Raw genomic sequence first — 27,157 nt, forward strand, 5'->3', positions numbered from 1 at the left:
ATACATAAAGTAATTCAAAAGGGATGTGAAATGAGAAAAATTTAATGACTATCCAAAGCTAGGATTATTAGATAACTGAAAAGCAAAGGAGGCCAAGTTTGGGGAGGGGAGGCACTGTTTAAGTTTCTTGGCATCAGCAACAAAAATTACATTGAAAAAAATTGCAAAAAAAGGGTGAGATATATGTATATGAAATCATTTTTTTACCGTTTCATAAAGACTAGCTTTTCAATTGCATGAATGTGCTAGAGCTGGTTAGACAGCAAAAGCCTTCAGCATGTAATTAGTTAAAAACCTGTCAATTCCAGGCAGCAGTCGAGGGTATTAGAGCTAATCCTTATTTAAACACCTCAATTGGGAAAACCTCTCCCTTGTTAAGTAAAGCAATTGCTAAGTGGGAAATCATGTGACTATGACTTACTTTTCTTTTCCCTACTCCCCTACTCTATGGAATGCTCAACTCAGCAGAGCAGGGATATTTGACTGACAAGAACTAATAAGTTCCATACCTTCCAGCTTTTGTTTTCTCCTAGCCATTCACCCACCCTCTGGAATACTCAACCTATGCTGGGATAATTAATAAGAAGCGAACTAATGTTTGTATTTATATTCATTGGAAAAGAAGGGATTACAAGAGAGTGAGCAGGCACATAACGATGACTACATACCAAATACAATGCCACCAGTTGTGAATGCAGTTGGCAAACTTGAAAGAGGCGATGGTGAGGCCCCTCCTCAAGAAGCCCCCTCTGGATCCGGCTGTTTTGGCTAACTACCATCCAGTCTCCAACCTTCGCTTTGTGGCAAAGGTTGTTGAGAGTGTGGTGGCGCGACAGCTTCCGCAGTACCTGGATGAAGCTGTCTATCTAGATCCGCTCCAGTCCGGCTTCAGGCCTGGGCACAGCACGGAAACGGCATTGGTCGCATTGATGGATGATCTCTGGAGAGCTCGGGATAGGGGTTGTTTCTCTATCCTAGTCCTGTTAGATCTCTCAGCGGCTTTTGATACCATCGACCATGGTATCATGCTGCGCCGGTTGGAGGGGTTGGGGATGGGGGCACCGTTTTACAGTGGTTCTCCTCCTATCTCTCTGACCGGTCAGTCGGTGTTGGCAGGGGGGCAGAGGTGCCTTGTTTGTGGGGTGCCGCAGGGGGCGGTCCTCTCACCCCTTCTGTTCAACATTTATGTGAAACCGCTGGGTGAGATCATCCGTGGTTTTGGGGTGGAGTTCCATCAGTACGCTGATGATACTCAGCTGTACATCTCCACCCCAGGCCATCCCAATGATGCCCTTGAAGTGATGTCCCGGTGCCTAGAGGCCGTGCAGGTCTGGATGGGGAGAAACAGGCTCCGAATCAACCCTTCCAAGACCGAGTGGCTGTGGCTTCCAGCATCCCGATATAGCCAGCTGGTGCCATTGTTGGCTATTGGGGCGAGCTACTGGCCCCCACGGAGAGGGCTCACAACTTGGGCGTCCTCCTGGACACACAGCTGTCTTTAGAAGAGCATGTGACAGCCATGGCCAGGGGCGCTTTTTATCAGGTTCGCCTGATTCGCCAGTTGCGTCCCTTTCTGGATCGGGACTCCTTATGCACAGTCACTCAGGCACTCGTCACTTCTCGCCTGGACTACTGTAATGCTCTCTACATGGGGCTCCCCTTGAGGAGCACCCGGAGGCTCCAACTGGTGCAGAATGCGGCCGCGCGGGGGATTATGGAAGCGATGGGGCACTCCCATGTGACACCCCTCCTGTGCGAGCTGCATTGGCTTCCGGTGGTCTTCTGCGCTTCAAGGTGCTAGTTACCACCTTTAAAGCGTTCCATGGCTTATGGCCTGGGTACTTACGGGACTGTCTTCTGCCACCGATAGTCTCCCACCGGCCAGTACGCTCCCACAGAGAGGGACTCTTCAGGATGCTGTCGGCCAGACAATGTCAGTTGGCGACCCCCACGGGGAGGGCCTTCTCTGTGGCAGCACATGCCCTCTGGAACGACCTGCCCCCAGAGATACATAGGATACTAGATCTCCGTGCTTTTCGCCGTGCCCTTAAAACTTTTTTATTTCATCAAGCTGGGCTAGCGTAATCCCCCCTTAGATATTTTTAGATATTTTTAACTGTAAATTGATTTTAGTTGGGGTGTTTTAAATTTATTGGGCCAAAATTTGTTTAATTCTTTTAAAAAATTTAAATTTTGTATGTGATGTTTTTATTCTTGGCTGTTCACTGCCCTGAGTCCAGCAGGAGAAGGGCGGTATAAAAAATTTAATAAAATAAATAAATAAATAAATAAATAAATAGCCTGTATATTCCCCACTGTGTGCTTGTTTACTCTCTTGTAATTCCTTTCTCTCCAAACTATCTACTTTGCAAGGGAGATTGGAGACAAAAACATGTTAGACAAGAGGTCAATGAATACTGATTGTAATAGCAATCATGTGACTGAGAGACCCTACAAAGGTCATAAATGCAGGCATTGGTCAGTGTTATTTTTTTCAGCACCACTCTAAATTTCAAACAATTGCTGAACAAGATAGTTGTTAAGCAAGGAATATAGTTTTGGCTATAATTTATTGTCCAGAAAAGGGGAGATAATTAGAGTCAACTCTTTGGGCTTTTATTGTTTATTCAACAAATTAAATAGTTAAACAGGATACACATGAGCCAATAATGTGATTCAGCTATTAAAAAGGCAAATGCTTTATCAAGAAGCAATAATTGCAACACAGAATTCAAATCAGAAGTAGTCTGATTTGTAGTAGTTCCAATCTACTTTGGAAGTAGTACTTTGTAGTAGTCTGATTGGAAGTAGTTCCAATCTACTTTGACATGGTCAGACACCTTTGGGAGTATTGTGCCCAATCCTGGATACTATAATTGAAAAGAAACAATGTCAAATTGGACCAAGTTTAGAGGAAGGCTACCAAAGTAAAGGGTACAAAAACCAATGCTTGGTTTGGAATAAGGATGAGAAAGCATTAAAAGATATGGATGTGTCTACACAAAAAATTACTAAGGATAAACAAGTAACACCCCGAAATGGGTGGATTTAGTCCCCATTACTCCAGAACGCAGGATTTCAATCAGTGAATTCCTAAAACTACAGGAATGGGGTTTGGGCCAAACATCAGAAGGATCTTCTTGATTATATGAGCTATTAACAGTGGAACAGACTGCCACATGATGAGTTTGAACAGAGGCTTGGATGGTCATCTGTCAGAGATTCTCTGATACAACTTCCACCATAGATGCCCTCTTCAATGTTACAATTTTACAACCTTAGACTTAGAGTAAAACCATTATATTGTGAATATCCAATTTGCTCCTAGATGATAACAAAGAATTAAATGCTTTTGAATTGAAAAATTACATTCTGCAAGCAAGGCTAACCTCCAACAGCATTTCTATTTCTATAACTACTGTAGTTCTCAGCCACAAATGACTTCAACAAACTTTTAAATGAACATGATTGCCTCTATAAGGTGTACTATAAGTCTTGTTGAAGGGGCTTCCACAATATGTTTCAAAAAAATCAAGATGGCAGCTATGATCATGCAATCATGTCCTGCCTTTCTGTAGTACACACATAAATAATAATAATAATAATAATAATAATAATAATAATAATAATAATAATAATAATAATAATTTTATTTCTATACCGCCCTTCTCCCGAAGGACTCAGGGCGGTGTACAGCCAATTTAAAAACACAAGACACAACAATAATTAAAAATTAAAATAATTAAATAGATTTGGCCGATTTAAAACCCCAAAAATTAAAATACCCCAATTTAAAATTATTATATTGACAGCCCTGCCTGGCGGAACAACAGGGTCTTCAGTGCGCAGCGGAACACCCGGAGGTCGGAGATCTTACGTATTTCCGGGGGCAGTTCATTCCACAGGGTTGGGGCTCCCACAGAGAAGGCCCTCCCCCTGGGTGTCGCCAGCCGACATAACTTGGCTGATGGCACCCTGAGGAGACCCTCTCTGTGGGAACAGACTGGTCGGTGGGAGGCTATTGGTGGCAGAAGACGGTCTCGAAGGTACCCGGGTCCTGTGCCCGGGTACAGCTGGCATTCCCTAGTTGCAGCTGCTACCTTGACTTTCTTGCCATCCCTACAAAGATTAGGAACTGTGTTCTAGACCACCACTTTGGGTTTTGGCATTGCAAACCATTTCCCAGTGTAGGAAGCCCTGGGAAATGGTTTGCAATGCAAAAAAAAAAACACCCCAAAGTGGTGGTCTAGAACACAGTTCCTTATCTTTGTAGGGATAGCAAGAAAGTGATGATCATTAAGATTAATTATTAAAATGCAGTAATGGCTGAAAAGTCAATAAGTCTTCCATGTCAGCTTTGCCCAGTAACAGGGCAGTGCTGGTGCTTGAAGATAAAAGACTAGTAATTTAAAAGGACAGAGATTTTAAAAACACACTCCCTATAAAAACTGTAACCCCAGCCCAGCCACAGAATATGAGAAACTCGAAGGATACTGTTGGAAGAAATATCCTTCTCGGTTCAGCTCCAAGTGGGGAAAAAGACACTGGAAACATGGAGACTGCTTGGAAAGATGGTTTAATGGCGGACAGGATCACATGGCTTGAGTTCCTGAACACAAAAGAGAGTCAGCGAGTCCCCCGGCTTTCTCTGGCTTTGAACTTCCTGGGGCCCTGAAAGTGTATCCTGATTGGCTGTCAGACTCCCAGGGGGTGGGGGTCTTAGCTAGCCTTGCTGGCTGATGTAATCTTCCCAGGTGCCATGTGATGAGTTTCTGTTGCTATTGCGTGGCAGATGGGTCCTATTGTCAAATTTTGAGTTTCTGTCTCTGGCCCATTAACAAAAGGGGGGGAGGCAGGAAGGTGGGAGTTGCTTTGTCTTTAAAACATGTTTCTCCATTTCTCATCCAGGGAAATATAATATTCTGCCTTTTTAATATTTCCTAAAATATGTCATTCTTCTAGGAAAAGGGTGGGTGCTAACTTCCTACAGTACACACCACCTGCCCGTTCTCCCAGACTACTAACGATTCAGGTGATCAAACATGTGGAAAAAAACAAATAGACCGTTCCCGTTTCCCCACCTGCAGTCCTCCTGGCCGCAAGGGGGCGCACCTTGACACCCACTATCTAGGGCCGCCTCTGGCCTCACTTCCGGTCGGTTGCACCCACTGGGCTGGAGCTCGGTTTTTCTTTTTCTGTTTCTTCTCCGGCCGGGACAAGGTGTCGCGCAGGGCGGGCGAGGGCAGCCGGTCTCGGGCCGGGCCCTGACTGAGGTGGCGGGGAGTGGGCCGCGCGAGCCACATATGAGTGGATGGAGCCGGGCTCTGGGCTGCAGCGGAGGGGGCCGGGGCTCGGCGGCGGCGGCGGCGGGCTGGGCTCGGCCGGGGTCTCTCCGGCGCTATCGGGGCCTCAGGCCCGCCGCAGGAAACAGCCGCCGCGGCCGGCCGACTTCAAGCTGCAGGTGATCATCATCGGCTCGCGTGGCGTCGGCAAGACCAGCCTGATGGAGCGCTTCACGGACGACACTTTCTGCGAGGCCTGCAAGTCCACCGTAGGTAGGAGAGGGGCCGGGAAGAGAGAGAGAGAGAGAGAGAGGCAAAGGGGAGAGAGATGGACGGCGCCAGATCGCGTGGGAGGCGGATGCGGGGAAATGGGGAGGGGGGGATGGAGGGGCAGCCGAGGGCGCCATTCAGGGCTGGGCAAGTGTTGGATTTGCGCTCTTCGAACTCTTTTTCCTTTCCTTTTCCTGGGGATGCTGCTTCCCAGTTATGCCGAGGAACACCCCTTAAAAACAACGGCTGCCCTGAAATCCTCTCTCCCCCCCCCACCCTTCCTACCCTTCGCTTCCACACGCGCAAGCGACCCAATCAGAAATGCTTACAGTGACCGTAATTTGCAGGATGTATGTCGGGGAAATTCTACTTTTAGAAATCAGTATGTTTTTTAAGATGTGTAACTTCCAACTCCCAGGGATTTCCCCAGCTGCAGAATTCTGAGAGTTAAAAGCCTTTAAACTGGCCACATCGAGAAACACTGATCTGGTGCATTGTTTTCTCACAGGATTGGGGAGGCAGTGTTTCTTGATTCGTGGGGGAAGAAATCAAAAATAAGGCTGCCAAGTCGTCAGTCCTTTTATATACTTTTGGGGGCACTTACATCTGGGATCTTGTGCTCAGCGCCCATCATAAGGAATAATCTTTTGCTTCATAAAGTTTCAACTGTAAGAACCCACAATCCTCGATTAAAATGACTAGAATTATTCTTTCATTAAGAAATGTTACAAATATTGACAGAATTTATTTCTGTAATTAGGTTTGGCTGGTTAGAAGACCAGACTGCCAGTTTCAATAAAGTGGTTAAAGCACCAGATTACAAACTGGGAGACCATGAGTTTGAGTCCCATTTTAGGCACAAAACCAGCTGCGTGACCTTGGGCCAGTCACTCACACTCAGCCCTAGGGAGAAGGCAATGGCAAGCTATTTCCAAAATCTTGCCAAGAAAACTGCAGCAACTTGTCCAGACAGTTGCCAACTCAAAGTCACCATCAAAAAAAGATTATAAAGTTTAGGTTTTTTTAACCAAGCATCAATAGATCTTCAATAATCACAATACAGTTTCTGTCCACTGCTACTGTAGGCACATTCTGAAGCCCTTTTTGACCATTTGGATATAAATGGCCAGGGTCATTTATATGCAGCTGTGATCTAGCTGCAAATATTTACAAAGGTTTTTTTTAAGGCATGTGGCTATAATCTCCCTTGTTTTATTTCTAGATTGTCATGCTTAACTGCAGCATGATAGCTTTCTCTCATTGGAACAAGCCAGAGAGGGAAACTTAAAAGTATAAGATTGTCTCTTCGGCCTGGTATCCAGAAAAAACTGTACAGTAATACATTTGACAACATAGAAACAGATCAGATAAAGATTTACTTTAAAAATTATCAACCATTTGAAATACTCCTGTATGGTTTATATGTTTTTCCTAAGGAAAAACTTGGGTTGTCGTGTGGCAGTGCTATGCATATTTTTTCGGAAGTAAATTTCACTGTTTGCAATAGGATTTACTCCAAGATGTAGTTAGGACTGCAGCTTTAATATTTTAATACAATTCTTTTGAGTGAAACCTTTATGGATTACTTTTAGTAATTTATAGAATTCCTGCTTCTAATAATACTTCACACACTTCTTTTGTCTCTTGGGAAACCTCTGGGATTGTATACTTAATTTGAACTGGAAAGAATTTGTAGTTTGAGTTAATGAAATGTGTTTGCTACATCTGTGGGTTTCCTAATCAACACATGAAGACTGATGTTGATGAGCAAGTTGCTTTTCGTAAAAATTATACTGACAGTAGTGACCCCGTTAAAAGAAATAGTCCCTAATATGTCTTGAAAACCACTGTCCTGAAATACACTTCAGAAACCAGATAAGTAATTCTGGCAGTTTATTGTACCTGTAAATAGATACGTTATTCTTATTGGAATAGAGGATTATTAGAATTATTAAGAAATTAATTACCTTGATCAAATCAGATTTATCTTTCCTAAAATATTTGTGAAATAAACATGTTTATTGTTTGCTTATTTCACAGGCCATTTCATAGTTGTGAAAAAAATGCAGCTGGAATTTGAGAATAGAGAGATTTGGCTTTTAATGTGGCTGATACCTTGTTTTAACTGTCTGCATTCTTTATTCCTATTAATTCATTTACTATAGTAGAATCTTACAACAATCATAATATTTAACTGAAGATCAGTGATGTTTGTATGCTTGTGAGACTTTATATAAAATTCACTATATAAAATTACAGGGAATCTTTCTATATGCTTCTCATTTTACTCATGTTAATGATAGGATGATATATATTTAAATGGATTTATACAAGACTCACTGAAATATACTTTAATACATATGATTTGCATATACTACGTTAGATTCTTAAATATAATAGTTCACACTTTTTTCTTTTTTATGATTAAAAGATGGGTTTTCTTTTTATTTAATGTTGGATTAATTGCTATAAATCCATGTAACTTAAATCAGAATATAGTTATAGGTATAATAATGTTACTTTGGCTTTGGTCCTATACCTTGAAGCATATCTCGTTGCAATCAGGAGGACTTACTTCTGTGTAAACATGTACCAGGTTGCAATACATGTTACTTTTAATAGTAACTTACCAACACTCATATGTACACTAACTTTAGAAACTGGAAACAAAGATTGCAGAAGTTAATGAATAGCTTTGACTCATAATTTCTTTAAATTTTGTATTTGTTTTTAGTGTTTTAGAAGCTGATATTTCCTACATAATGTACAAAATGCCTCTTAAAATCTGGAACAGAAAAGTCAAATTCATTTCCCATCATACTATCTTATGCTTTACAGTACGAGAATAGTTATTATGCCATACCGTCGGCCAAAATGATAAACCATTTCTGAAAACCTCTTCTCACATATTCACACTTTGGTTGGTTACTTGATTTGTTGGTTGATTACTTGTTTACTTAGTATTATGTAGCTTAGTTTACTGCATAATCCTAAACCTCTATATGAATATACAAATCACACGTGTAAATTTTTGGAGAAATTTAAATTATCTCCTTTCTGAGTTGAAGGGCAGTTCAGAAGTTTGTTGTAAATAACATGTTTATTTCATCTGCTTCATTTATCTTTTTCAAGAATAGATGCAGCTGACATGTTGAGCAAATATTTTCCTAAACAAATTGCAGGAGTAGTGTCAAACCAGAAACATTTCAAAGCTGCAAACTCCAACTCCTCAAGTAGTTCTACACTATCCTAAGTAGTGGTTTCCTACTTCCCAAACCATTTTGTCCATTACTCATCAGTGACTAGTCTACTATAAGATTGCCCCCAAGATTTTAGCATTTGGCACCAGTTAAAAGAAGCGAGAATATATTGGTAACATTTAATGACAGAATTCAGAATGACCTTTCCCAGGAGCTTCCAACAACATGTTAGTAAAGTTCTACTGAGCCCGCCCGGAACCAAGCAGTGGAAGTGGTGGGTGAGCACGCACATGCACATGAAGCTGCATTTGTAAAAGCAGCGTTCATGCACATAAAACCATCCCCTCTCCCCGCTGCTTCCACCAGTCCGCCAAGCCAGAAAGGTTGGGAACTGTTCTGTATAACCTATAAAGTAAAATCATCAGAACCCCAGACACCAATGTCCCCAAAATATAAGTTTGAAATCAACTTTAGTATCTTAAGTGTAACTTGGCCTAATGCCATTACAAAGCAATAGTGAAAACGAAACTTCTGGATTTCAACAAACAAGTACTCACTTCTTAAGACAATAGATATAAAGGCTTTACTACTGTACTTATAGGTAGTCATATGTTAAGACTAGTTATTTAATGACTGGTTGAAGTTACAATAGCCTTGGAAACCGCCTTCTGGCTATTTTTAAAACTTTCTTCCCCTGCAGTCACATGATCGCGATCTAGGTGCTTGGACTGGTTGTCCCACAATCATGTGATCACCTTTTGCAATCTTTGCTGGCTTCTGTTCCCCACCAAATGTGTTTCTTTCAGTATGTAGAGAGGAGCTAAAACTCCCTTGGCCAAGTGGAGAAACAGAGCTCAGATTCTAAAGATCTCAGTTCCATTCCTGCACCCCGCTGAAGATGGTCCCTTATGTGCATAGTCCACATGAAAATTATCTGACATTCTCCTGCAGGGTGCAGAAACTGAGCTCAAATTTTGATAAATTCAGATTTGTTTCTGTACCGCGTGAAAGAAGTTCTCTTCCTTATATGAGGACAGCTGACATCCTTCAGCAGGTAGCTCTTTCAGTCAGCCCTAGAGACATGAGGGAGCTGAAATACTAGCAGGATTTTCAACTTCTGAGATGACAGGCAATACAATAAGTTGCAGGATGACTTAGGCAGATAGGGGAGGCCTGGTATAGGCCACACGGGCTATTTTGGCAGAGCGGATTTTCAGCTGAGCAGACAGGTATTCTACATTTTTCCTTAAGAAAGTATATAATTGATTTGGTTTGCTTGAAACAATGGCTTGTCCATATCTGATTAACATTTTTCAAAACCAAGAAATATTTTTCATTTAATCCCCATATAAAAAGCCAACATTTGAGCCAGTGCATTTCTCTGTAAAGCTTTTTGTTCCAAGTTCAGATTCAAATCTACATTGTACAGACAAACATTATAGTGAAATATAAGAATATATTATACTGGAATCAAATATCCCATTGCCCTAAATCAGTTGGCAAGCAGTAAAATGAGCTCTTTATTTAAGTATGTTGTAAATTTTGGTTTTAAGACTGAACACCCATTTATTCTGGATTGGACCATTTGTGACAGTTAACAAAATTTATAGTATAATAAAAAAATGCTGGTTTTGAAATAAGAATCCAGATCAGTGTCGAGTTATAAACATCTGAAGTAGTATAAGAAGAAGCAAAACAGGGATGATTTTATTTTATGATTAACTTCACTGCTGGTTTTGGATAATAAACAATTTTAGATTATTATTTTCAAAGTTTATATGACTTGCAGGATTTATCTGCTAAGTTGTAGGAAAATTGCTGTGAGAATTCCACACCAATGTTATTTATGATTTTATCCTAGCATTTTTCAGAATACACTGAACTCTATGGTAATTGGTGTGACTTGTAGAGTTATATAGCTGTAAACAGCACTGATAAAACATGGTTTTGATTTTACAGTCTATTGCAGCATTATGAAGGCCATCTTTCTAACATGTGATTTTGTCATGCTGGGCAACATCTAATTCTGTATTTGCTTTTTTGCCCTTTGGCCTACTTGTTCCCCAATTGACATAGTTTACATAGATTGCAGTTCTATGCACTACTATCTGGGAATATATTCTAATGGATGCAAAGAGATCATTTCTAAATGTGATTTTGGGCATATTACTCAAAAGGATGGCCTTTGTGAAGAAGCATAACCTTCTATCATGAGTAGTAAATAAATAGGAATTGCCAACCCCTTTAATTGCTTTCCTGTGCATTTTTTTCTCTGCCTATCATAATTCTCATCTGTCTTCTTCAAGAACACAAAGTGCTGCTTTTATGATTTTGTAAGCAACCCTTGGGGTTCCTCTCCTATTACATAAACAGTGCCAAAGAGTACCTGCTAATAATTGTCTCTAAAAGAGTACACTTAATTTCCCTTCCTGTGACTTAGAGATAAAGCCTCTAGATTGGGGGAGAATGTAAGCACCTCAGACTGTAATAGCCTTTTGTAAGCACTTCATGTACAAATGGAAAGAAAAATAAAAGTGGCCAATGACAATAATAATAAGGCAAATAAGGAGCATTTTGGAAGCACTATAAGGGGCAGTTTCTTTTTCCTTCCAACTCAGGAAGGTAAGAGACAGGCAGTTATGTAACTCTTAGATCAGATAATCTACATTTAGAGACAATATGACTTAAAATCCAAAAAAGCAACTGGACACATATCAGGCTTTCATTGGTCAATTTTTTTTAGAAAATTTGATCCGTTTTTTTCACCGATTGGTTTTTTAGAAAATTATCAAATTATTACGCCTTAACACCTACTAGAAAAGTAAAGGTCCAGTATTCCTTTGGGCACATAAAACAAGTTGAATACTCTGCAGATCTTGATCAATATTTCTTAAAAAATGATTGTGTCATATTTTATGTATGTTAGAGAATATTGTCTGTGTATGTAGTATATCTTTGTCAATGAATAATGTTTTCTGTGAGTCTAATGTATTTTTAATAAATATTGTTTGAAGCCAGTGATATGGCACTCATGGCTGACCATTTATCTCATTCATTTGCAGTGTATTCTCAAGATCAGATTTCAATTGTACTGTTATAATACTTGGGGAATTATATATGATATATGGACTTCATGGAAGATAATTTTTTGCAGTTTTGGGAGTTTTATTGACAATAGTGAAACAAAAATATATCAGAATGCCACATACATTCTATGAGCACACTAAAATTGAACAAAATTCCTTTCAGTAAGAAATCAGCCTTGGTTTTTCTAGCATGATTTTTCCTTCCACTGAGTTAGAACAAACTAGAAGTATTTTTAATGTAAAGTTTCAGATGGTTCCTATAAAACTGGTCAAGGTATGAGGCATGTCTAGTTTAAGTTAAGTAATTATAACATCGAAACCTTTATACTTATTGAAAGCATTTTCAGTTTTGCAGTGCTTAAGATCCATATACAATATCTAACTTTTAACTCCCAGATAGTACAGGTCCTTGTGTTCAGCTTGCCTATATATGAACAAGCAAAATATTATCATACTTGTATTTGCATTTGCTGCTTATTCCTCCTCTTTTATTTACTGTATTTTATTTATAGGTGTTGATTTTAAAATCAAAACAGTAGAGCTAAGAGGAAAGAAAATTAGATTACAAATCTGGTAAGTAAAAAAAAAATGCAACCTGCAGAATGTTCTTTTAAGTTTTGTGTTCTTGCATGGTTGTGGTATGCTGCCTAATATAATTAACTTTTAACTCACTTGCTGCTGAATTTTTTCTCTCACACAGCATATAGCCATAGGAACAAGCAATTTGTGAAATAGTGATCAGAAAGTAGAAATACCAATTTGAAATGGACATATATTATTTATTGAGCTGTTGTGTTCCTATCTTTAAGCCAAATCAGTTTACAATAATTAATAATTCATTAAATTATTTTTTAAGTTACTTAAAAATTATTTATATGCTTTCCAACTTCAAACTTCAGCAACTCAGATCAGTTAAATAAGGAGAATATATTTTAATGATTTCATATTGAGTAATTATCAATTGTTTTTTGGCTTTTAACAAAGCTGAGTTGTCTAACTTTCTTTTATAGAAAAACATACATTCTAAAGGAAAAATTATAGTGCAGCAATTCTAGCATCATTTTTTAATAATTAAATATTATTTAATTGGTAGTTTATTCACAGTATTAAACTTGAATAGAGTTAGGAAAGATCCTCCCATCTATGATACTGGCATCCACGAAAAAATGAAATGAAAAAAAATAGTGTTCTCTGTGGTTGGTGATTTCTAATAAGAAAAAAATAGAGTTTTAATTCCTTATGGCCAAAATATGTGTGATGATTGTCATAAGCAATTTCTACGTTATTTCATTTCTGATAAAATTTTAAACTAGAACATTACATACCGCAAAATTATTCAGTGGTGTGAAAATAGCTGTTGTGAGAGATTAATCCAGCTTTATTTAGAAAATCTGTAAACTAGCTAATGTTATTAGCCCAGTTTAATAATAGAACTTCTTGCATAATTAATAGTAGTAATAACTACTAGATATGTTAACAGCCTAGTAGGGATGAGGGGGATGCAGTGGTTGTTTGGATAATACCATGGAAACGGTTTAGTGATACTTCTCTTGCACAGATACAGTCAATTCAGTTTACTAACTCCTCTTGGCAGGTCACCATCAAGTCTGTTTGTCGCACCTTGTGTTTGTCTTGCTTCCATCTGAGTTAATTGCTGTTGCATCTTTCGTATCATCCGTTACTCTAATACTTGAAAATTATTGGCATGACTTCATTCCTCATCTGTGTTCCCATCTGGAAGCCTAAGGCCACAGAATTGATACTTGAGCCAGAATGATGGTTAGCCATGATGGTTTGTACTGAAGCTAATAATGAGGTAATGTAGATTTTTTAATGTGCCACTGTCTCTTACAGTAAAGTTAACTAATTATTGTGGCTTGGTTAGAGTGATATAGAAAAGTTTAGCTTTTGAAAAGCTACTGGGTGTTCAGTCCCTACTAGCACACGATAGAGACCCTTTTAGATCTGAAATTCTCCATGCATGGTATTTCTTTAAATATTCCAATACAGGTTTTTAAAAATACATTAAATTTAGGGCTTAAATAAATGGAATAGTATTTCATTGAAAATAAAGCTCATATGAGATTTCCTACACTTTAATATATAATAAAATTTGCTAATGATGTTTGCCTAGTTAGTTGTGTAATACTCAGATTACATAAAGCTTTTCCTTGAAGGTATGGAAAGAAAATCAAACCCTCTGTGTCGTTCACTCTTCTCTGTGTTCCATGTCATTCAAATCCCTCCACCTTATCCAGGGGGAAAAGGTTAAAAATTACATTAGAAACAAAGACTGAGAAGATGCAACAGGTTTGAGTCAAAGATTCAAAATAGCAAAAGGTGAGCATTCCTTTCAGAATGCCAAAGATCTTAAATAATAAAAGACAGATTGCCACGACTATCTAGAATGCTAAACAAGCAAAACAAAAACAAAAACCAGAATAAAAGAGGGTGCCTGACTCTAGAGTGTCCCCTTTGGGGATTCCAGTTAAACACACTTTTTGGAATTCCTAGAGGATGGGTATGTCTTTTGTGACAGTGGTGAAATCTAAAATTTGTTACTACCGGTTCTGTGGGCGTGGCTTGGTGGTGGTGGTGGTAATGTGACTGGGTGGGTGTGGCCATTTTTTTTTTCTTTTAAAACCATTTTTTCTACAACCTCTTCAGCGAAAGTAAAAAAAATGCTTTCAAAAGGCTCTGATGATCCCAGCTGAGTTGCCTGATCGGCAGAGGCTTTTTCTTTTAAAAGCCTCTGCCGATCAGGCAACTCAGCTGGGATCGTCAGAGGCTTTTAAAAGCATTTTTTCTACAACCTCTGAAGAGGTTGTAGAAAAAATGCTTTTAAAAGCCTTTGACGATCCTAGCTGAGCCGCACAATCATCAGAGGCTTTTTTTTTTTTTTACTTTTAAAAGCATTTTTTCAGCCGAAGAGGTTGTAGAAAAAATGCTTTTAAATTTTTTTTTAAAAAGCCTCTGATGATTGCATAGCTCAGCTGGGCATGGGGGGGGGCAGGATTTTTGATACTTGTTCTCCGAACCACTTGCCTCCATCGCTACTGGATCGGGCGATCCGGTCCGAACCTGGAGCATTTCACCCTTGTTTTGTGAGCTTTTGAGGAACAAAGCAAGGGGTTTGTCAGGGAGGGCTCAATGTGGCCACCTCTGATCAGCAGATCTTGTACTGTGCTCTCAGAATAAATTTCTCCTCTACTTCAAGCTGCCCTTGTTCTGCATTTTTTAGTCCCACCTTGGAAATGACCATACAATTGTTTCCTTCTAACAATTGGAAGGTTTTTTTTCAATTCAGTGGAGGTGAGTAAAGCACACAAGGGTTTTTCTCATCCATTTGAGTTAATGAAAATGCACTTTAGATGAAAGACTTTCACAGTGCAAATGTGATTGACACTCTATTTTAATATTTGGGCAAATTTCTCATTCAAGCTATAGGATTGTCCTTTCTCCACCATTTCCCAATCCATCTTCTAAAAACTGGGAATTTAACTCTCTATCACTGTTGCATAATTTTCTTAAGAACTGACTTCAACTGTAGAATTAAACAGAAAGAATGTTAAAGAATCTGGGCTTCAAGCTTGACCAATGTTTCTGCTTACTTTTTATTTCCTGTAAAAATAAACCTGATTAGCATTGGATGGGAAAGCATCAAGGAATTCCAGGTTGGATGTTGGAGGGAATCCAGTCTGCAGGACACCTTCGTTTCAATTATGCAGTTAAATCAGTATTGTTCATTTTAGTGTTCCTCTATTCTGTTATCTTGTGTTTAGCACAAAACAATTATTTAGTCAAAGCTAAAGTATATGATTTTAATTATGCCTTAATATTTAAGCCTCTTAAAATTTTTTGGTAAAGAGAACTATACTGTTGAACAGATGAAATTAAGACAGGTTTTCAGTAAAAGCAGTACATTATTAACACAGCTGCCTGCAATTTCTGCTGGTTCGAATCTCTCCAAGGCTCAAGGTTGACTCAGCCTTCCATCCTTTCTAAGGTAGGTGAAATGAGGACCCAGTTTGTGGGGGCAATAAGCTGACTTTGTATAAAATATACAAAAGAATGAAGGCTATTGCTTAAAGCATTGTAAGCCGCCCTGAGTCTCCGGAGAAGGGCGGCATATAAATCAAATTAAAAAAAAAAAAAATCAAGAGATATTGATTATTAGATTAGAAATGGTAGTGTTACTATCATTATGTTAGGAATGGTAGTACATACTTATCACACCTTATTTGCATTCTATTTAGAATATTTACATAATCTAGGCAAAGTTTTTTTGAAAATAGCTGAGAAACATTAACAGTGACATACAGCAGGGTTTTCACATATTGCACGTTCACCTTTTGCTAACTTATATGATAAACTAATGTAGGCAGCATAAAAAGATATAACTATTAAAAGGAAAATATTTCCCTTAGAGCCATAAAACTTAAATATTTGGCTCCTTAAATAATTGTTTTCTTAACCATAGGTTTAACAATATTTTTACCCTGGCATCTTCCCTATTGACATTTGCTCCCTAAGGATTGTGGTGCCAAAAGAAATATTGTTATTGGGAACAAACTTTTAAAATCATGTCTTCCCAGACTCTTTATTGGCTGTGCTATCGTGAATAGATAAATCAAATGTTGTATTGGATAATTATATTTTAAAGCAATTTCATTTGATCAAAACTTCTGGCCACAGTGATTGCAAAAGATTCAGATCACAATGTGTTCAGGGCATTCTTCTGGGAATAGTGTGTTATCTAATTTATCTTCCCCCTCCAGCTCTTTGTGTCCATTGTAAAAGAGTTTGGATCTCTGAGTTAGCCTGCCTTGGTACCTGAAAGAAGAAAAGCAATTCTGAGAACATTACTGTTCATTTACTTTCTCCAGTAGCAGGAAATCTTCTTTGGCTTCTGATTTCCTCTGCAGATCCCACACTTCTTTTAGCCATTTGGCTTCATGGACTTCATATGCTTTTTACTGTACAATAATTAAATATGCTATAGGCCATCCCCAATTTGATAGCATTACTTTGCTCAAATTAAATAGAAATGGGGGTGTCTTGGCAGCAGTGAGTAGAAAATTGGCTGTGAAAAAGTGCCACCAAATACCAAATGTAGTATTGTTGTGACTGTTAAGGCTGAAGAACAAATTGGAATCTTTCTTGGGCAGCTATCTTTTTGGTATCCAAAAAGACTAAATGCATAGCATGAATATAATTGCAAAAATTCAGTGGCATGAAAATGATTTCCTTATTCTGTACTATTGAATAGAAGTTATATTTGACCTATGGATTCAAGTTCATTAACTCTGTCTACATGTGTATTGAACTGTCATATGGGGGCTACCCATTGCTAGGGGCTACCAATAGTCATGAGAGGAGTGTTGATAATAAGATGGGTGGGGCCATATATGGGAGTGGACCTGGATTTGAGGAAAATAAGTTCTTTATGACTATTTTAGAACGTACTTCATGGTTCATGGTTTTTGTCTATTTTTCCCAGCTCAGTTTTCAGTACTCATGCTTTGAGGTCCCAGAAAAGGGTTTTGAGGAAACACTGCAGTTCAGAGTTATGTAACGTGTCCATTTCTGACTGAAAGAAATGTTTAAGCTTCCTTTGCCCCTCCCCCATGTTTCCAGGCCGGTAAAATTGATTTCCTTAAATAGCTGTTTTAATGTTAATATCAAGAATAATTTCTCCTTGAGAAGTTCAATAGTTTCAGAGAATTAATGCCTTCCTATAAACTTCAGGCCTTCAACCATTTGTATGTTTTCTGTAAATGTCTGACACCATTTAATGCATTGTTAAACCACCAAGAATGTGGTTTGGCATATTTTGTATTCTGTCTTGGATAAGAAAATGCAATATTTGGGGAATCTTAAGTATATTATCTTAAAATAATTTACCTTGAAGATATTCCTGATGCTGAAGCTGTGTAAATGCTGAAGCTATGTAAATCCTTTCCTAGTCATATCAAGCCAAAAGCTCTTCACAATATGCCAAATCAACCTTCTGACATCTAGAAAATGTAGATAAAAGGCAGCTTCTCTCTCCTGCATACCAAAATGCCCTATACTGCCTCTTTCCTTGTCAAGTATGTACCATGTTTCCCTGAAAATAAGACCCTGTCTTATATTTTTTTGAACCCTGAAATAAGCACTTGGCCTTATTGCCATGTACTCAAAAGCCCGATTGGGCTTATCAGGGGATGTCTTATTTTGGGGGAAACAGGGTAGAGTCATACTCTTTTCTCTATATGACAAAAATGAAAATTGTAATGTGTGTTATAAAAAGGTGCTAATAAGGTAGTATTTGCTTTTCCTGGTCAGGAACTTGGAAAAAAGTACCAGAATTACAAGCTCTCCTCATAAAACAAAAATATATGTTGATAAATGAGAATGCCACTTGAAAGACTAGTATTATAAAAAATGATCTAACTTTCCACGTTCAGGAAAAACAGATTCATAAAGGCATAGGTTTTTGTATAGATAATATTTAATTATTCCAATATTCATAAACTATGCACCTAAAACTATTAAATGCCCTGTCTGAAAGGTACTTATGGTACATTGATATTTGAGTTTATTAATGTAAAGTATATATGGATGTAATATGGGTGTGTTTATAGGAAATTTATTTATAGGAAATGCTTGTGCTTTGTTTAAGGCAACTGATTGTCTGGAACAAGATTAGAACTTCCTTTCTTTAAGAACTCAAAAGTATTCAGATTAAAGTATGCATATTTTATGTAAGGAATTTTACAAAAATGTACAGCTTACAGGGTAATTTCAACTTTATTTTATCTATTTATTCAGTTTATATCACACACACACACACACACACACACACACACACACACACACACACGATACCTAAGTGACTCTGGGATGCTTACATAATGGGAAAAAAACCCAGTTAGGAATAAAAAGAAAATAAAGGACATTTATTCACAGTTGCGTCATCTGGAACCATTTAGAGTTACAGTGTTGTTATAGTAAAGTTAGCAATTATAGCATTGTTGGCAAAGAAAACTAAAAGAATAACCTTAATAAGTATTCATCTCTTCCTAGAAAACCTAAAACAGTATGACAAAGTGAAAGGAAATTAATAGTTATTCTAATTCAAGCAGGATTGCAGTTCTAAAAACAAACTCTTTTATGAACCTTAACATACAATGCATTTGAATCTTTCATTGGAACCAGGAGGATTTAATTATGAGAAAATGTGTTTGTTTTGAGATAAGTGATTTGACTATGAAGGAACATGAAACATATGATCAAGGCCAATCTCTTGCCATCAATGCTGCCCATGAGCAAATGGAGCAGGTCTGGATACTTCTGTGCCTTGTACTATCGGACGAAGCCATAAAGTGATAACCATATCTGACTAAAACCCTGAGATTATGTAACTCCATGTCTCATTTCTTTGAACTTTCACTTGGCTTATGCTCTTTGTGTTGTTGTTTTTCAACATACCACAATATATGTCTAGCCATAATTGCTGAGATTCTAAAGTAGAAGCTAGGCCACTAATAACAAGATTTATGGTCATCATATTGCATGCTTGAATCCACAGTCACATAGTTGTCTTGTATGAATTTACCACTGCAGTCACTCACTGACTACATACATAGAAACAAGATAGCTTCTGCATGCACATTTCTTTCCAAGAAGTTATTTTCTTTGGGGGAGGTTTCTTTTTTCTTTTTTCTTTTTCTTTTTTTTAGCCCTTGCCTGTTTGGTGGGAAAAATGCAGACTTTAAGATATAAAGTTTATTTATTGTAGAAAATTGAGATAATGTGTAACATGATAAAATATTTGTATCCACATTTGCTGCTGCTTCCTAGGGACACAGCAGGTCAAGAAAGATTCAACAGCATTACCTCAGCTTATTACAGAAGTGCCAAGGGAATAATATTGGTATATGACATCACAAAGAAGGAGACATTTGATGATTTGCCAAAATGGATGAAAATGATTGATAAGGTAAGCTTCAGTTTCCCAAAATGAACAGGGTTAATTTTGGACCTTAAAATAGGTTTAATGTCAGTGCTAAATGTGGCAGTACAGTTCTGAAGAGTTCTCCTATTGCAATGTGGCCATTATCTAGATCTTTTGAGTGTTAAGTATGAATTCTCTACAGTATTGCATAATCGGATGTTTCCGCATTGTTAATCGTTAAAATTGAATGCCTTATACAAAATTAAATTTCACAAATGAGTTATATGACCTTTTAAAAATAGGAAATATTTATGATTTTTACATTTTTTACATGATGTTATGTAATGCCAGGTCAGTGGTTAATAAGGCCTCCCTCATCTGTGATCTTATTTCGGAGGGGGGTGCAGACCTGGCAGGTATTACGGAGACCTGGTTGGGCCAAGAGGGGGGGTCCCCCTCGTAGAGATGTGCCCACCAGGTTTCCGTGCATTTCATCAGCCAAGGGCCCAGGGGAGGGGAGGGGGAGTGGCGGTGATCATCTTTATCCGAGGGAGACCACTGTTCCTCAGATAGCCGGATGTGAGTCCCTTTGTGTGAAGTGGGGCCGTGGGGTGCAGATGGGTCTGCTGACTACGTACCTGGCTCCCTGCCACGTGGCAGTGACCCTGCCCAAGCTACTCGACGTCATTGCCGGGGTGGCGGTCGATACCCCCAGACTTATTGTCATGGGGGATTTCAACCTCCCATCCACAGGTGGGGCGTCAGAGGTGGCTCGGGAGTTCATGGCCTCCATGACGGCCTTGGACCTGACCCAGTTAGTTCAAGGCCCCACTCACATAGGGGGACACACTCTGGACCTGATTTTTATCTCTGGTCAGTGGTTGAATGATCTTGGTAGAGGGGACCTAGACATCAAACCCTTGTCATGGACAGATCATTCGCTCCTTCACTTAAACTTTCCTACCGCTTTCCCCCGCTGCAGGGAGACAGAACCAACCAGATGGTTCCGTCCCAGGCGCCTGATGGATCCCGAAAGGTTCCTGACGGAGCTTGGGCCGTTTCCTGAGACTCTAACACACGACTCGACTGAAGAACTGGTGGCCGCCTGGGAAAGGGCGGCCGCTGGAGCTTTGGACCGCGTCGTGCCTTTGCGGCCTCTGACCCGATGCCGATCTCAATTAGCTCCTTGGTTCTCTGAGGAGCTGAGAGAGATGAAGCGTCGGAAAAGACGCCTAGAGAGCATTTGGAGGACTAGTCAATCCGATTCTGACCGGACACAGGTGAGGTCTTATATCAAGACCTACCTAGTGGCGATAAAAGCGGCAAAATCTAACCATTTTTCCGCTCTTATTGCATCTGCAGAGAACCGCCCAGCTGCCTTGTTTAGGGTGACCCACTCCCTTCTTCGGGGGGGAGTACGGGAAGATCCCTTGCAGGGTCGTGCTGAGGATTTTGTGCAATTCCTGCATGATAAAGTCGCTCGGATTCGGGATGGCTTGGACTCCGATTGGATGAGTCCACGGGAGGAGACCGGGGCAGGTCTTGAGAATGTTATCTGGGAGGAGTTTGATCCTGTGACTCCCGAGGATGTGGACAGAGTTCTGGGTAAGATTAGTGCCGCCACGTGTTTATTGGACCCGTGCCCCTCCTGGTTGGTACTGGCCTCCCGGGAGGTTACACGAGGCTGGCTCCAGGGGATTATAGATGCTTCTCTGAGTGAGGGTGCCTTTCCTGCCGCCTTGAAAGAGGCGGTGGTGAGGCCCCTCCTCAAGAAGCCTTCCCTGGACCTGGCTGAATTAGCTAACTATCGTCCAGTCTCCAACCTTCGTTTTGTGGCGAAGGTTGTTGAGAGCGTGGTGACACGACAACTTTCCCGACACCTGGATGAAGCTATCTATCTAGACCCGTACCAGTCGGGCTTCAGGCGGGGGTACAGCACAGAAACGGCATTGGTCGCGTTGGTGGATGATCTCTGGAGGGCTCGGGACAGGGGTTGCTCCTCTGTCCTAGTCCTATTAGATCTCTCAGCGGCTTTTGACACCATCGACCATGGTATCATGCTGCAGCGGTTGAAGGGGTTAGGAATAGGGGGCACCGTTTTGCGGTGGTTCTCCTCCTTCCTCTCCGACCGCTCGCAGTTTGTGTTGGCAGGGGGACAGAGGTCGACCTCGAGGCATCTCACATGGGGGGTGCCGCAAGGGTCAGTCCTCTCGCCCCTCCTGTTCAATATTTATGTGAAGCCGCTGGGTGAGATCATCCGTGGTTTTGGGGTGAAGTGCCATCTGTACGCTGATGATACTCAGCTGTTCATCTCCACCCCAGACCACCCCAACGATGCCCTTGATGTGATGTCTCGCTGCCTGGAGGCCGTGCGGGTCTGGATGGGGAAGAACTTGCTCAGACTCAACCCCTCCAAGACCGAGTGGCTATGGCTTCCGGCACCCCGATATAGTCAGCAGGTGCCATCGCTGACTATTGGGGGTGAATCTCTGCCCCCCACAGAGAGGGCTCGCAATCTAGGTGTCCTTCTGGATGCACGGCTGTCTTTAGAAGAGCATATGACGGCCGTGGCCAGGGGGGCCTTTTATCAGGTTCGCCTGATTCACCAGTTGCAGCCCTTTCTGGATCGGGACGCCCTACGCACGGTCACTCATGCCCTTGTTACTTCCCGGTTGGACTATTGTAATGCTCTCTACATGGGGCTCCCCTTGAAGAGCACTCGGAGGCTCCAACTGGTCCAGAATGCTGCCGCGCGGGTGGTTATGGGCGCAACTCGTTGTGCCCATGTGACACCCCTCCTGCGCGAGCTGCACTGGCTCCCAGTGGTCTTCCGGGTGCGATTCAAGGTGTTAGTTACCACCTTTAAAGCACTCCATGGCATAGGACCCGGGTACCTCCGAGACCGTCTCCTGCCACCAATAGCCTCCCACCGACCAGTCTGTTCCCACAGAGAGGGTCTCCTCAGGGTGCCGTCAACCAAGTTATGTCGACTGGCGGCGCCCAGGGGGAGGGCCTTCTCTGTGGGAGCCCCATCCCTGTGGAACGAACTGCCCCCGGAAATTCGTAAGATCTCCGATCTCCGGGCGTTTCGCTGCGCACTGAAGACCCTATTATTCCGCCAGGCCGGACTAACAACACAATAGCTTTTAAATTGGGATATTTAAATTTATTGGGGTTTTAAATCTGAGCCACTTTATTTAATTATTTTAAATTTTATATTGTTGTTTTGTTTGTGTTTTTTAAACAGGCTGTACACCGCCCTGAGTCCTTCGGGAGAAGGGCGGTATAGAAATAAAATTATTATTATTATTATTATTATTATTTCATTGATTGATATTTAAGTATTAAGTAGTAGCAAGGTATTGAAAAGGCTGACATCTAAACATAAAACAAACAAAAAAAATAGCACTAAATTTGGCAGCTTTTTATGTAGTCATAGTCGTAAGTATTGAGACAAAGCCTTCCCTATCTAATATTATTTGGTATATTATTTTTCTATCAGTTTTTCAATTATTTTATAGTTACATAATAATAGTAAATTTATATTAGGAACAATATGCATCAAAAAGCCACCAGAAAAGCATAATCTTTCATGATACTATGTTCACAGATCAACAAAGTGATCTATGAAGAACATACTGGTCTAATATTTTCACACTCTTTTATGTGAAAATTAGACCCTTATCTGGAAGCAGTCCATTGCATAACTTTGTGGGGTGGTTTCCTTTTTTCTTTCCAGTATGCCTCAGAAGATGCAGAGCTACTATTGGTTGGAAATAAGTTGGACTGTGAAGTGGACAGAGAAATTAGTCGACAACAAGGAGAAAAAGTAGGTGAAAATAAAAGTCAACATTCATTCTTATGGAAATGTGAAGTTCACAGAAGCTTAACACTGAATATATTTGTAATATCAAATCTATTTCCATTTGTTTGCTGTTAAGTGTTTTTTACGGCTAAGGTCTTACAAGTGATATACAGAATAAACCAATAATGTGATCACTAAGGATTTCTGATTAATTTACATCAGGAATCTATATCTCTTATGTCAGTTTCCAAATCTTGATATGTAAAAAATAGTATCATTTTTTCAGAGGAATTCTGACACTGAGGAATTTGCAAAGAAATAAAGATTTGCTAGAACTAAAAATCACCATAATGACAGTAAAAATAAAATTTTGAAAGACTAGATCTGCATATTTTCAATGTTAACTATTTTTTAAAAAAATGATTTTCAAAATATCTATAGTTAAAATTACCTAACATTATTGTAATATACAGTAAATTTTAGGATTATTTTTTCAATTCAATGAAAGGTGATTTGATTTTTGAGACTGAATTGACACAGTAATATAAACCTTTATTTTTTCCCCCTAATAGTTTGCTCAGCAGATAACCGGGATGCGTTTTTGTGAAGCTAGTGCCAAGGATAATTTTAATGTGGATGAAATATTTTTAAAACTAGTTGATGACATTTTAAAAAAGGTAAATGATCTTTGTACTGTAAGAAGTTAACTTCCTATGATATTTAATATAAGTAAACCCTAGAGTTTATTTAGGGTATTTAGTCAGAGATAATTGTATATAAGATTGCGGTCTTAATATGTTGACTGTTTAAAATATGAAACAATTTATGAAACAATTTTAGAATTATTTCTGCTTGCTTCAGTTGGCAGAAATAAAAATGTTTCCTAGGATAATTAATGTGGTTGAATGTTAATGTATATAAGGAATAGGAAATTTTATGCATTCTCCTTTAATATTACTTAAGAAATTAACGTAATCTAAATTTAAGGTACAAATGGAGACTAGATTGTGAAAGCAATACTATGCATGCATTCTAGATTAGGTGTCTCATACTTGCAGCTTAGGTACTACATAAGGCTCTTCAAGTCATTTTGTGTCTTCAGAATCTGATGTTCTGAAAAATGAGAAATCCTGTCAGATAGTGGCCAAAGTGACATGATTAAGAAAATGAGCCTGTTGCACAGTAAAAATTGTTTTTCTATTTAATTAATCTGGCTTCCCCATTGACTTTGCTTGTCAGAAGGTTACAAAAGGTGATCACATGACCCCGGGACATTGCAACCATCATAAATACATGCCAGTTTCCAAGTGTCTGAATTTTGATCATGTGACCATGGGGATGCTACAACGGTCATAAGTGTGAAAAACGGTCGTGTCACTTTTTTCTCTGCTTTTGTCACTAAATGAACTGTTGTAAGTTGAGGACTACCTGTACTTATAGATGTAAGTATATCGGCTTCGGTAGAATTCTGTGTAATATGCTGCTGACGTGTGTTTTTGGTGTTCATTTAAGATGCCCTTGGATGTAATAAGAAATGAATTGTCCAACAGCATCCTGTCCCTACAGCCAGAACCAGAGATTCCACCAGAACTGCCTCCTCCAAGACCTCATGTCCGTTGTTGCTGACTTGCTATTGCTTACCCCAGAGTGGAAAAGATGACAAGCAAAAAGAAAGGGGGAAAGCTGTTTCATTCTGTACTACAATCATATGGCAGTTGTTTGTTGCACTTTGATTCAGAGTCAGAACTACACACTAATTTGTAAATATGCAGATATGCAAACTAGATAGGATAAGGCTGTAACTGTTTAAATATTGCTCTTTCCACACCTTTTTTTCACTTCTCTTTTCTCAGCCCTATAAATATTGTACAATTTGGTGGGAAACCGAGGATGTAAGAAATTAAATGCATACTTAATTATTCTCAACATAAATGTTGTAATAGTCCTCAATATAAACAGAATCTCTTAGTATATGATGCTTTGATAGCTTTTTAAAAGAAAATATTTTAAATTTCAACTCGACATATGTAAAGCTTTCTAAAGCAGCATTATCCCTTATAAATTCAAATAAATTGCTGGTAAAACACTTATGTGTATGATAATTCAGAAGTAAATTCTTGGTCACTGGGCTCCTGGGTTTATTCTAGGGTAGGGATTGATAGGTTTGAGTGCAGTCCATCAAGTATCATAGTAGACCTCAAATCATTTCAACAGGTGATTTCAGGCAGGTACTACAGAAGTGAAGAGGGGTGGTAGAGCAGAAGGATTGAGTTCTGAACACACAGGCAATTAGTGTCAGCAATGTTTCTTTATTTATTAACTTTCACCCTAGATCATTTGTATGTGTGAACCAAGGAACTGTGTTCTGTGTGGTTTTTAAAGGATGAATTGGCACCTTGACCTAATTAGTGTCCTCAAACATAAATTAATGAGCAGTCAGATACTGTATAAAACAGAGAAATATTTGCAAATTATTTTTAAAAAAAGGTTTAAGAGTTACTTCTTCTGTCATAGATAAATTTGTTTAAAGTTATTTTTAAACTTTCCTATGTTATAAGGAATAATGTATGTTTATTTGTCTTATATATAATTAACTTATATATAAGTTTATTCCCATCAAAAATTCTAAGCTAAAGAGGAATTGGATTTTTTTGTTTTTATTTTGGTCATAATGAATTTGTGAACTGTATCTTTTTGGTATATCTTTATTAAATCTGCACTGTATACCTTAGTTGTGGTAAACCAGTAGTTTTGTATTTGAATAACTTGATAAGTCTTTAATGTTGTGGTATTGAAAAGCATTGTCGTTCTATACTAATGACGTGCCAATAAACTTTTGTATTTATGAATGACAGTAGAATTGCATCTCTTACTGGAATGCCAAATCTCAAATACTGTCCTCCTGAAGATCCAATTTTGAGAGAAATTGATAAAATTATCTCTATAGTTGGTTAAACCTGTATATGTGGATGTATTGACTTGCAACAAATCTTACGCATGCTTTCTCAGTTGTGAATTCCATCGAATTCAATGCAATTCAATCCATTATCAGTGTTTAGGACTAAAACCCTAATCAAGCTGCTATCCTGCAGCATTTGTTACAGTACTTTAAGATACTGTAGCAAGAGTAATGATGTTTTATCAATGCATGGACTTCAGTTGTATGTACTAAGCAATTAGTCTGAATTCTGACTTTTCTGAAATTTTTTCTTCAGATTTCTGAGACATAAAAAAGCTACAGTTTAAGTATACAAAATTGTTTTTATTGAACTCAGTACACCTCATTTAAATCATTTAGGTCCAAATAAAAAATGCACAATTGAAATGTATTTCTTCTACCACAATGTGCCTATACAAGTGTCATTCTTCATACAGATACTTTAAGGCTTTTTACCATGATGATTAGATGAAGTTTGCCATTTTTGTACCACTGTAAACTTGTATTATAGGTGATAACAATGAAAACAGACTTATGGACAATACATTTAAACTTGATAAACATTTAGGTGATTTTTCCCTGTATTTAAAATGTGTTGTTTGCTTTCAATTCTTGAATAAAAGTATAAGAAAACAAA

The 27,157-nt window shown here is 38.9% G+C and overlaps 1 protein-coding gene across 1 annotated transcript; it reads left to right on the top strand.

The window, feature by feature from the left end:
• Positions 1-5,162: 5,162 nt before the first annotated feature.
• Positions 5,163-27,157, top strand: RAB12 (RAB12, member RAS oncogene family). Its single transcript, XM_070940623.1, has 6 exons — positions 5,163-5,555; positions 12,351-12,411; positions 19,684-19,822; positions 23,517-23,606; positions 24,155-24,259; positions 25,095-27,157. The coding sequence occupies exons 1-6, from the start codon at positions 5,312-5,314 to the stop codon at positions 25,206-25,208; spliced, it is 753 nt and encodes a 250-aa protein (XP_070796724.1). The 5' UTR covers positions 5,163-5,311; the 3' UTR covers positions 25,209-27,157.

The sequence above is a fragment of the Pituophis catenifer genome, unplaced genomic scaffold (assembly GCF_029215685.1).
Source record: "Pituophis catenifer annectens isolate HBS135680 unplaced genomic scaffold, rPitCat1.0.hap2 SCAF_3, whole genome shotgun sequence".
Classification (NCBI taxonomy): Eukaryota; Metazoa; Chordata; class Lepidosauria; order Squamata; family Colubridae; genus Pituophis; species Pituophis catenifer.